The sequence below is a fragment of the Channa argus genome, chromosome 20 (assembly GCF_033026475.1).
Source record: "Channa argus isolate prfri chromosome 20, Channa argus male v1.0, whole genome shotgun sequence".
Classification (NCBI taxonomy): Eukaryota; Metazoa; Chordata; class Actinopteri; order Anabantiformes; family Channidae; genus Channa; species Channa argus.
The window spans coordinates 15,123,689-15,136,119 of record NC_090216.1 but is presented as its reverse complement, the minus strand read 5'-3'; the positions used below and the strand labels follow the sequence as shown (position 1 = coordinate 15,136,119).

Below are 12,431 nucleotides of genomic sequence, written 5' to 3'. Positions count from 1 at the left end.
GGTTTCCTCCTGCTTCCTCCCACAGTCCACAGACATGCATTTGACTAGTGACTCTAAACTGCCTGTAGGTCTGAATGTGAGTAAGTGTACTGTATCTCTCTCTACGTTGGCCCTGAGATAGAGTGGAGACCTGCTTCTCGCCCAAAAGCAGATGGGATAGGCTCCAGCCCCCCACCACAACACCAACGATGTTGTTAGTCATCAGGCCTATTGAGTCAAAAACTAGATGGGGACATTGGTAAATTCCTGCTTGTCTGTGTAACACTGCTGACAAGTAATGATGAATACGGTTTCACATCCGATTGTGACCACAGCTATTTGAAAATACACTAACACTGAATGTTAACTATAGGGGAAGTCATTGAATCTAAACAAGTAAACTTGAAGCTTTAAACGCTCCTAAATCCACTGAGATTCTTTCAGCTTTTCAAAGGGTTTTACGATATATCATTGACTGTATATTTATCACCTACATCACCCTCCTTAAAGCTTTATTATCATCTTATACACACCAGTCAAAGTAGACTTTGGAGTAAACTGCTTTTGTGTTTTGAGAGAGGTATTGGGGGTTTTCCCATTCCCGTTAGTCAGAGTTCACTTTAATGGACATCAGATGGATCATGGTGTTATTTTCACATTCGTGTCGACATTTAACTGCTGGGTTGTTTTTGTTAAGGTGTACGGTTTCACAGAGCCTTTCGAAAACCACAGCCTCTGCTATGTTTACCGGATTGATTTATGTGTGTTTTTTTAAATACTTTGGGATATTTAGCTTTTATTGATACACATACACCAAGTCAATAGATGGATAGATGAATACATTTTTCAGATTTCTTAATTTTTTATGTATAAAGTGAAAAAAGGTAGAGTAACCTGGCCAGTGTCACTGACTACTTTATTTACCTTTTATAATTTGTACCATCTACTCGTACCTTGTTCTACAATACAATTTTTCATGGTTTTAATTTAATTTTAAAGGGCAAGTGAAATTCAAATTTGGTCAAATTCGAGATCTGGCAAACAGCTGAAACGAGATTCATGTTTGGCAACATTGGCACATTGTTAGTAATGTGCATGGAGCCAGTAGAAAAAGTCATTAAAATGTGTCAACCACATGTGGATTTCATCAATAGTTTACTCCCTGTTTTTGGTTGTCTGGTGGTGTTCTGACATGTTTGCCTGCTGCTTTGGCTCAAAAAGACTAAAACAGGTTGGAGAAAGACTTGGCCTATAGTTGGAAGTTTTGATCAAATCATTGCACCATTTCTTCTGGCACACAACTTTGTGATTAAGCCAACATATTTTTCACATTATCTCACTTCTGCCCGGCTAAATTTACTTTTATCACCCCAAGAAAGCGCTACATCTGTCCTTCCCTATCTTTTCTTTCATTTCCTTTTCTCTCAGCCCACAGATGGCATAAAGCCAGACACATGCTTTTTATCTTGCTCTGAAATTCACTACAATTGAGAAAACACTGTTGCTTGGATTTGACAATTTGCTATGACATAACTTCAAAATGTTGTTGGGCTTTGTCTCTCACTTTGTCTCTAATGCGCCTGGCTTCTTAGAACATTTATTTTCTGTCCAAACCCCAAACCGCTGAACTTCGAGACCATTAAAATTAGATCAAAAGATTGAGGAGGGCAAGGGCACCTCATTAAACTGCTTCATCAAGAATTGCAGAACAAAATCACCCACTTCCCTTTCTAACGCTGTTTGGACAGGTGAGAGAAACTGCAAGCTAAGCCTCGGTCCCACGACTGCAGCCACCTCAGACAATCGAGTCGTTCCAATGCAAACAAAAGCCATTGTGGTTCAGCAATAAAGATAAGCAGCTAAAAAAACCAAACGTGGGAGTCCTCAGATTCATCCACAATGTTAAATAAATACTCTAAAACGATCCCAACACCTCTAGTAACTGTGCCAAAGCTGTCGCTGTAATGGAACAATCTGCACAGAAAAACTGGCTCAATCCACAATTTCTGCAGGTTAGAGGCCACATCTCTACATATGTTTGTCCAGTCCCTCTGTGACTGTTTCTGTAAAACTGCACATTGTGTTGGACATCCAAGTTAAACTCCTCTGCTTCACAACCTCCTCTTTTTTTTTTTTTTTTTTTTTTTTTTTTTACATTCTGGTAAGATTTTTTGTTTAGCTTGTAAGGTCTTGTCCTCTTTCTTTGCTCAGTCAGCCTCAGAGGAATGTAAAGCTTTGATGTGGAGGAACAAGTCATGTCAGATCGACAAGACTGAGAAAACGCTTAGGTTGGACGTGTACAAAATGTGTATCTGTTCAGACTAGGGGGAGGAAAAACATTGATTCTTACATAACCCATAAAGTGTAGCCTACATTTCTGCAGGATTTCTGTTTGTTTTTGTTGGATTTGCTGTTGATGAGGTTTGAATATAAGTTGGCTCTCTCAGAAGATGACTACTGTAAAACAGAAATCCCAGCATCTGTAAATGCAATCACTGGTGAACAGTTGTGTTAACCCTCTTGGAGATAAGTAATAGTGATGAGAAACCAGCCTGATTGTCTATCTTACTATCGCAGTCTGCTAAACAGGGCATTTAATAAAGATCCAGAGTCTATTCTGGCTGGATAAAAAGTCTTGAATAACTGAGGTATGATTGGAAAGTCCCTGGTTTGTCCTAACTGTTTCTTGGTCCTGCCACCCTGTCCAAATGATTTCCATGTTAGTGAGGACCAATAACACACCCACACACACCATGGGGTATGTATATACCCTCCTTGATACTCAAATGCAGACGAATAACATTAGTCACAATTCATTTCCTTTCCAGGTTTTGGCAGCGTAGCCTGTGCTGTTTTCCATAGTAATGTGAACGAGTGAGGCTCCATTGGTTCTTCTCTTTCTATATAAATATACAAATGATCACACTGCATTCTACAGAAAATAAGTACAGCATTAACAGTAGTAATTTAATTTATTGAATAAATGATTTCCTGGCAGCCCAAGGCGCAACTTGCTCACATGGGAGATTCAGTTTATTATGTCCAGGCATGATATTTGGATCTTTGGTGTGCTGGGAACTGATAAAACTAAAAGGTTAACAAACATAAAACAGTCACTGTTTAGTCTGGTTCTCACTATAACACACTAGAAGCTGTTTAATAAATCCAACTAATCCTTACGGGCAAAAGTTGGTGTGGACCTTCTGTTGCATACAGAGAAACAGCAGCACATCAATTCTGAGCCGTGTCAGTGTCTCTAATGCTGTTACATCCGTTCGTCAGCACCTAGAATAGCATTCAGTCAGTTATTCTCAGTAAGCTTCATCCTCTAACCAGACCTCCAGTTTTACTACGGTCAATTAGCTTATTCCCCATGTGTCATCTCTCTGGCTCCCTCGTTACCTAAGGGATGACCTGAGGACTGGTCATATCAGGCCAGAAGCCCTCTGTCTTAATGCTCACACTTAATAAAATTGCTACACAGACACACAGTCTCCCCGGAGGAAATGAAGGTAATACCATAGGGAGTTTTTTTGCCATAGTCCAGTTTTATGGAGGTTAACCAGGGGAGACCAGGACCTATTTCCTCAGCCCACAGGGACTCATTCAGGATATGGGGGGAGAGCTAAATAAGCAACCAACCACACCACCCGCTCCTTTTATCCCAGTCCACTTACTGGGTCCCGGTGTGCAGTGTAGCCTAATCATTTATTGTACAGTACTGTTTTACATAAAAGTTTTGAAAAAATGTTCACCTCTCTTAGGTCTGGGAGTGTGAAGAATCACTGGGAGGAAATCTACTACTTTGTGGAAAATTTAGCTGAGAAATTCAAAAGGTAAGTCCTACTTTGTTAACATGGACTGTCTGCAAACACAATTAAAGTCCAAAGTAAAAAGCGGAACTAACTCAATACTGTAACATTGGAAAGGTTTCACAAATGACTGCAAGTCTCTTAAAACAGAAAACAGCCTCTCTGTACTGGACTTCCTGAAGCCCCAGGATGTAGATCACTAATGAGAAACCCACACTTTACGCAACAGGAATCCCTGTGAAGTAAAATCAGGTCCTAACCCTACAGCCACAACTGGCCATATGCTAAGTCTGTCAGTGTCCAGGCCGATTTTTTGCTGTCTCTCTGCAGTGGCTGGGCTGATGTCAGTAGGGTAACCAGCAGTGATTGCAGGCTGGAAACAATAACACAATCTTTTCAACTTCATCATTTTTCCAGATCAGTTGTAGTCATCTGATAGTTGCCATGTGCATTTACATATTCTGCAAATTAACATCCTGTCAATATCATTCACATTTTAATGCGACGGGAAAAGTAAATGTGGTACATTTTGATATTTCAACAAAAGGCCACATCTGTCCTTCAGTTTGTGGGTGGCTCTGTTTTGTTGTCAGCGCTGCTTGAAGGCCACCACAACACCTGGGGCTTTGTGGTTAAGTCAAAGCAAAGTTTCAAATGCCATCAAAGATTGAGCTTTGAACATTAAAGGGAGCATTTTAAACAGTGCAAATCTGCAACGACTTACTTTCTCTCACAGCACAACACACGTTTGGCTTCAGATATGGTTACGCTTGTTTACATGCATGTAATTCCTCTCCAAAGATAGTTTATTTTACTCCAATAAACACAAATAACCAAATCTGAAGTTTCTGTGACATATTTTGAAGATTAACATCGAAGTTATTGTCATGCACACAGTGTTCAAATCCAGTACGTCAGCAAACACCAATGCATCATGTCAGGGAGTTGAGATATCTATTGTGTTCATAAAAAGACTTTTATGTTGTTGATTTTATTACTTTCATGGAATTAAAGCAGTTATGTCACTTACATAACTGCTTTATATGTCACTTACTACAAAAATAAATCATTGACAAAGTGTTTCAGATTAATCTCAGATGATGTAGAAATAAACAGCCTGCAGGCAAATGCTTCTAAATTCTACCTTTAGTAGTTACAATCAGTCTGTGGCATGTACCTATTACATACATTTAAAATGCAAAAAAATTAATGAGATCCAATGTTAATTTGTTTGGGTTGTTTGTTTCTTTGTTTCTGTTCCAGTCCTATGCTGAGGATGTCCTTCATAACATTCTCCTCCAGAGCATCCACCATCCTGAAACTGACCGAAAACAGGTAGGATTTCTCAATGCTGATACAATCTGTTGCATAATCCAATTCATTGACATATTATGTCATTAAGTGCAACTGACTGAAAGAAGATGAATTTGTTTTCAAGTAAATGTTATTATAGTGCAAAGTGCTATTACACAAGAAAAACAATGGGTTGTAAACATAGATCACTAAACCAGACTGAAAGCAGATGATCTTTAATTGGCTCGTATCACCATGTGGTTGTTGTTGCAAATATTTCTACAACTTACTATGAACTGTTGCGTAACCTTGGTTTTTATTTTCGACAGAGATGTTTCCAGGTTTAGTAATTAGCGTTGAAACAAGTATTCAGATCCTTAATTTTGCCAATGTGAATGGACCATCCTGCACTACAGGAAAAGTCTGAGGTGAAAGATGGCAAAACGCAATACTACAAAATACATCCAAAGTGCAGTTTTTGAGTGATTCTACTTTCCACTTCTTCTTTTCCTCTTGGCTCTTCCCTTTCAGGGGTCGCCACAGCGACTCTAACCCTCTGCATCCTCTTCTCTCACACCAACTAACTTCATGACCTCTCTCACTACATCCATAAATCTCCTCTTTGTTCTTCCTCTAGACCTCCTGCCTGGCAGCTCCATCGTCAGCATCCTTGTACCAATATATTCACAGTTTCTCCTCTGAACATGTCCAAACCACCTCAATCAGGCCTCTCTGACTTTATCTCCAAAACATCTAACATGAGCTGTCCCTCTGATGTCCTCATTCCTGATCCTGTTCATCCTCGTCCCTCCCAAAGAGAACCTCAACATCTTAAGCTCTGCTACCTCCAGCTCTGCCTCCTGTATTTTCTTCAGTGCCACTGTCTCTAAGCCGAACAGCATCTCTGGTCTCACCACCGTCTTGAACACCTGTACTTTCATTCTTGCTGATAATCTTTTATCACACAACACACCTGACACTTTTCTCCACCTGTTCCAACCTGCCTGCACTCACCTCTTCACCTCTTTTCCACACTGTCCGTTGCTCTGAACCGTTGACCCTAAGTACTTAAAGTCCTGCACCTTCTTCACCTCTGCTCCCTCCACGCTTTCTCTAAATCTACAAAGACACAATGCTACTCCCTCTGACCTTCTCTGTACTTCTCCATCAGCATCCTCAAAGCAAATACTGCATCTGTTGGACTCTTTCTAGGCATGAAACCATATTGCTGCTCACAATTGCTCACCTCTGCCCTTAATTCAATTCAATTTCAATTCAGCTTTATTTATATAGCGCCAATTTACAACAAAGTCATCTCAAGGCACTTTACATAATAAAGTCCAGACTACACAAGTATTTACAGGCAACCCAACAAATCCCCCTTGAGCAAGCCCTAGGCAACTGTGGAGAGGAAAGACTCCCTTTAATGGAAGAAACCTCCAGCAGAACCAGGCTCAGGGTGGATGTCCATCTGCCTTGACCGGTTGGTGTGAGTGGAAATTGAAGAGGGAAAAGAAAAGAACAACAAAAAGCAACAACAAAACCTTATACAGGTTGGTAGGATGAGTAGCTGCACACTGAAAACACAGCTCCAAAGCCGGGGACACCTGCAGCAAGGGACAGGGAGAGGGAGACAGAGGGGGAGAAGGACATCTAAGGGAGAGAGAAGACACAATAGCATGCAGAGGTGACAAATAAATGTATAGAGAGTAAGAAGAGGAGCTCATTGCACTTGTCCCCCAACACTCTAAACCTATAGCATCTTTATTAGGTGCTAGTTCACGTTGACAGAGCAGTTTTAACTATAAGCTTTATCAAAGAGGAAGGTTTTAAGCCTAGTCTTTAAAGTAGAGAGGGTGTCTGCCCCCCGAATCTGGATTGGAAGCTGATTCCAAAGAAGAGGGGCTTGATAAGTAAAGGCTCTGTCTCCCATTGTACTTTTGCAAACCCTGGGAACCAACCGTAGGCCTGTATTCTGGGATTGAAGTGGTCTAATCGGGTAATACAGTACTATGAGATCTTTTAAGTATGTTGGAGCTTGACCATTAAGAGCTTTGGATGTAAGGAGGAATTCTATTTTAGATTTTATGGGAAGCCAATGGAGAGAAGCCGAGCTTCCACTACTCTTTCCCACAACTTCATTGTTTGGCTCATCAGTTTTATTCCTCTGTAGTTGTCACAGCTCTGCACATCTCCCTTGTTCTTAAATATGGGCACCAGTACACTTCTCCTCCAGTCCTCTGCATCCTCTCACTCTCCAAGATCTTGTTAAACAAACTAGTCAGAAACTCTACTGCCACCTCTCATAGACACTTCCATACCTCCACAGGTATGTCATCAGGACCAACTGCCTTTCTGTGGGGCATAACCACTAACCTGATACTCTTTTCACCTCTAGAACATTCCTCACAAATTCCTCTTTCAGGATAACTCCTACTGTATTTCTCTTCCTATCTGACCCATGGTAGAACAACTTGAACCCTGCTCCTAAGCTTCTAGCCTTGCTACCTTTCCACCTGGTCTCCTGGACACACAGCATGTCCACCTTCCTTCTCTGCATCATGTCAATAAACTCTCTAGCCTTCCCTGTCATAGTCCCAACCTTCAATGTCTCTACTGTCAGTCATACATTCTTAGGTTTCCTCTTCTCTCTCTGCCAACGAACACACCTTCCTCCTCTCCTTCTTCAACCAACAGTAGTCCAATTTCCACCGGTACCCTGTAGGTCAACAGAACTAGTTGCGGTTGTTGTTAACCTGGGCCGATACGGGAGTCATTTTCAGTGTGAAAGTCATGATTCGCATTTTTAATTTGGCATGTGTTTAACGTCGGATGCCCTTCCTGACACAACCCTCTGCATTTATGCAGACTTGGGACTGGCACAAGAAGACACTGGCTTGTGTCCCCTTGCGGTTGCATTGATCCTACTTTCCAATACTGGCATTTATACAGGTTAATTGGTTTCCATAATAGAGCAGATGATAAATAAGACAACTTTGCGGGGTCTGTGTGTTCTTTCCTCTGTGCAGAGTGGACATCAGGAAAGGTCTAAACGCTCTGCACAAAGAAATTCCTGGAGGAGACACATTCATGCACCTTGGACTGGAGAAGGTAAGGCCTTGTTGTCATTTGTATGATATTTGTATTTATATATCAAATGTATTGTAGCTAAAAGTAAATCGTGAAGTGTACTCAGGTCCTTTTTTTAATGTGAGGCCTTGGTAAATATCTTTTGAAGGCAAACGAGCAGATACGAAGAGAGAACTTTGGTGAGTTTTGAATTATTAATTTGCATATAATCTAAATTACATTATGTTGGAAGTTAGAACATGACTATATGTCTTTTATTTCATTTTTTTATTTCCCAGGCCCAGCAAGCGTAATTATTGCTCTGACAGATGGGGAACTGCAGGAACATCAGCTCGAGACTGCACAGCAAGAGGTAGCAACACATACGCACTGGGGACTAGTTCCTAAACCTCTGTGGCCAAAGTCACATGGCTGCTTTTGAGACCAAAATATGGTCTTAAATGACATTTTTCTTGTAGTAATGGATTTATTCCCCTGTCTTTCCAACAGGCGGAGAAAGCAAGGTCTCTTGGAGCTATCGTGTACTGTGTTGGTGTTAAAGACTTTAATGAGACACAGGTAATACCCATGTCAGTGTTCAAAGCTATACTGGGCAGGTTTAGGCACACAAACATGTTACGCATTTGGTTTGAAAGAAAATAATTTCCTAAACTTTATTGTAATGATCATCAAAAGCCACTGTTAGTTACATGATTGTCAATCCAGAGATGGTAAAAGATCCAAAATGCTGTAACTTCCACAGTCCGTAGTGTGTATTCTGTGTCCTCATGTGCAATTTAACTTAAAATTAAACCCTGAGCTGCCAGTGCAGATGCCAACAAACACATGGATGGACCAGAGAAACATCTGTGAATTTATTTATCTTGAACAATTAGCTTCAACATGACGAACAGCAGAAGAATTAGGTCCTTGTATTTACATTGACAGACGTTGATGTTAGAGTTTAAGGACGTGTGTGTAAGTGACCAGACATGTTTAGTTTCAAGTGTGGTTCAAACCCCATTAGAATGTCAATGGACCCACTACCTGATTGTGTATCATGTGTTAAAGTGAATGAGAGAGTACTATACACGCACTCGTACAGTATTTAGTGTCTGCTGTTAATCTTAGAGGTTCCTTTCTTTTCACATTTAGAGAAAAACGGTGGTATTTTGCAAATTCATTCTTCTTTTGTTGCTTACCTCCTTCTCTTCTCCATGTACACCTTTGTCTCTACTTCTACGGCTCCAGCTGGCCACCATTGCAGACACCATCGAGCATGTGTTTCCTGTGTTGGGAGGCTTCCATGCCCTGCGGGGAGTCATTGACTCGGTAAATAATCATTGCTCTGTGCAGGGAAACAGTCCTGTAGCTCGAGCGGACAAACAGGCCGGCTGTGCAGATGCCAGCTATATATAACACAGATGGGCTCTGTATTAGTCCAATTCGATATGTACAAACTGAAACTAGAAGAGTGTTATGCAGAAGTCACTCAACTTTGCTAACAGGAATATTTGTTGGTGCCAGTCCAGTTAGTTTACTAAGCTTTTTACTATGCAGCAGACAGATTCAACACTCTGTGAACACTAGGCTCATAAAGGCCTCACATATTCAGACAGCAGCACATTTCCTCTCTTGTTTCTATTCCACAGCCATCAAAGCCTGTCAAACAATTCTCACGATGCTCAATTCTTTATAAATGTTTGCTCCATATACTGTCTTTAGTAGACTTAACATACATTTTACACACAGTTTTAATTTTAACATTACGAATAAAAGAGTCTTACGACCCATTGCAAATATAATGAAGTGATAGTAGCCAAGATGACAAACATGACATGACACCGTGCAGCTATTACATTTTACAATAAAGTGCATAAAGGAAATGCTCTTCCTTTTTTCTCTTGTGATAGTTTTTTTTACAGTCGGTTGTTATGAACAACTGATGAGTTTTTGAGAGTGAGACCCACAATAATACTGTATTATTACTTATATTATTATTACTTCTTAGAGAGCCCTACAACATTTTTAGATACGTAGATAGATATCTTGGCTCTTTTTCCAGTGTCATCTTTCTTCCAGTTACAAGCAGATGGTTAACACTGTCATCCGTAGACAAACACCATTTTGTCTTTGTTTCTGCTCCAGATCATCAAGAAATCCTGCATTGAAATATTGGCAGCTGAGCCCTCCAGTGTCTGTGCAGGAGGTGGGGAACAAGAAGCACTTACACACTAACTGAACTGGGTCCTTCCTGAGTTATAAACACTGATGCCAGCCTCTCGTCATTTTTAATTTTTTTTTGACCTGTGCATTACTTGGTGTCTCTTTTCCTTTTACTTCACTAATGACGATCCCAGACTGAAAACCACCATATATGGGCAACAAGGTCACTTAGAGAAAATCTACCGGGACCACAGTGGGAATAAAATTTTAATTCATATTAGAAAGGATTGACCATGGCTGCAGCTAAGATGTGCAATAGACAGAGTCCTTTAGTGTCCAGCCAAGACAAAGATTATGGGCGTTAAAAGCCACAAATTTGGACATAAAAGCATGAATTAATTAACCATTTTGGCAAAAGCAGAAGGAATTTTTCACATCTGCTTTTGCCTTTTATTAGGCAGTGAATAGCTTTCATCATTCAAAAAGGAAACTACCTCACTGCTCTAGTATTACATCTAGATAATAATCTTTCAAATAGGCCTATTATGGTGCAGATTTATGTGGGTTTAGAAATAAGAAGAATCCCTGTTTTAAAAAAATAGCATTTTTTAGGACTTTAGTCATTGTGACCACGATGGGTGTAAAATATAACTTTGTAGTAAAAGTAAACATGAAAATGAGCTTCTCATATCATATCTATCATGTAGTTTTGCTTGGAGTTTCATTATCACATGTCAAAACTGCATTAATGCCAATATGGGCTGTGTAAACAGAGTCTTTCCAAGTGGTGGTGAAAGGAAACGGTTTTCTACATGCCAGAAACATCAACCAGGTGCTCTGCAGCTTCAAAATCAACGATACCGTCACAGTCAGTGAGTAGACAAACGCTTTTGATTGATACCTTTGAAAATATAACTGGTTATTTAAAAAAAATGTGAAAAGGTGACTCATGCAAGACAAAAACATACACTGGATTTTATAGCAGGAAATTGTCTTATTTAAATGGACATTTTGAAGCTCTTTTAATTACCTGCCCACATTATACTGTATCTGTGGTTTTCCATTTATCAAGGTTTGTCTTTGACTTCTAGATGAAAAGCCAAGTGAAGTAGAAGACACATATTTACTGTGTCCAGCTCCTGTCATCAATGAAGTTGGGAAGTAAGTTTCTGTTTGTGATGGCTTTATTATTTCATTTGTTCTCAAAAGATCTTCTTTGAATTTCATCTCAAGAAAAGGGCTTTTATTTCATCTCTTAGATCTTCACCAGTGATGTGCCAGAGACATGTTGTGTAGCTTACCTCAAAACACAAAGGCATGTATATAAAAATAAGTGAATATGCCCACACCATCGGATGTCTGCACTACATTAGCTCTTTTTATGATCCCTGTCTGTGGTCACATTCTTCTTTTCTAAATCCCAGTACAGCTTGCTAAAATATAGGGCTGTCTGTAGCCGTCATGCATTTATCCTGCTTCTGTCCACAGTTAGAACAGTACAGTTAAAACCGACAAGTCAGGGCCAGAAAGAAAACAATATAATACAGCTAACCTGATGACTTGGTAAGGTAATGGTTTTAATTTGAATTAACAAAAACGGTTTATTTTGATTTTTTTGTGGATTTTTTGACAAATGTTATATTGCCAAAAGACAAAACCCACAGAGAACTGGTGAGCATATAAACCATGCAGAGCTAAAACACATGACCATGGTGAACTTTTTCAGACACTAATGACCCAAAATGTTGCCCCCGTGCCACCAAATGACTGTAAAATAAAACACTGCAGCTTTAAAGGGCATAGTCAAGTCAGCAGACTTGAGCATTCAAGGACCCGTTTCAAAGTGAGACTCAACAGGCTGAAAACAGGTTGTTGACGGTGAACAGAATTATAACATGATATTAGCAGATCTGAATATAGTTGGTTGTATGGATGACATCAGGATCCGGTCTATTGACATATTAATAAATACATAGTCGGTTTCAATCGTATCACTTCAGCGTTTTCTGGTTTACTGGGTAAAAAAGAAGAAGGTGACAAGGTGAAGGTTAGTTTACTTGAACATTCACCCCGTGACGGTTACACACTTTTCTGGTGTAACCCAGTCTGAAT

The 12,431-nt window shown here is 40.0% G+C and overlaps 1 protein-coding gene across 2 annotated transcripts in view; it reads left to right on the top strand.

Moving 5' to 3' along the window:
- The window catches only part of antxr1c (ANTXR cell adhesion molecule 1c), a 33,749-nt gene that overhangs the window by 5,019 nt on the left and 16,299 nt on the right, over positions 1-12,431 (top strand). For both annotated transcript variants that reach the window (XM_067487715.1, XM_067487716.1), the window contains exons 2-11: positions 3,744-3,815; positions 5,055-5,126; positions 8,114-8,195; positions 8,323-8,353; positions 8,453-8,526; positions 8,664-8,732; positions 9,405-9,485; positions 10,302-10,362; positions 11,093-11,191; positions 11,411-11,480. In XM_067487715.1, the coding sequence (XP_067343816.1) occupies positions 3,744-3,815; positions 5,055-5,126; positions 8,114-8,195; positions 8,323-8,353; positions 8,453-8,526; positions 8,664-8,732; positions 9,405-9,485; positions 10,302-10,362; positions 11,093-11,191; positions 11,411-11,480 (711 nt within the window). The remainder of the gene's footprint in view (positions 1-3,743; positions 3,816-5,054; positions 5,127-8,113; positions 8,196-8,322; positions 8,354-8,452; positions 8,527-8,663; positions 8,733-9,404; positions 9,486-10,301; positions 10,363-11,092; positions 11,192-11,410; positions 11,481-12,431) is intronic.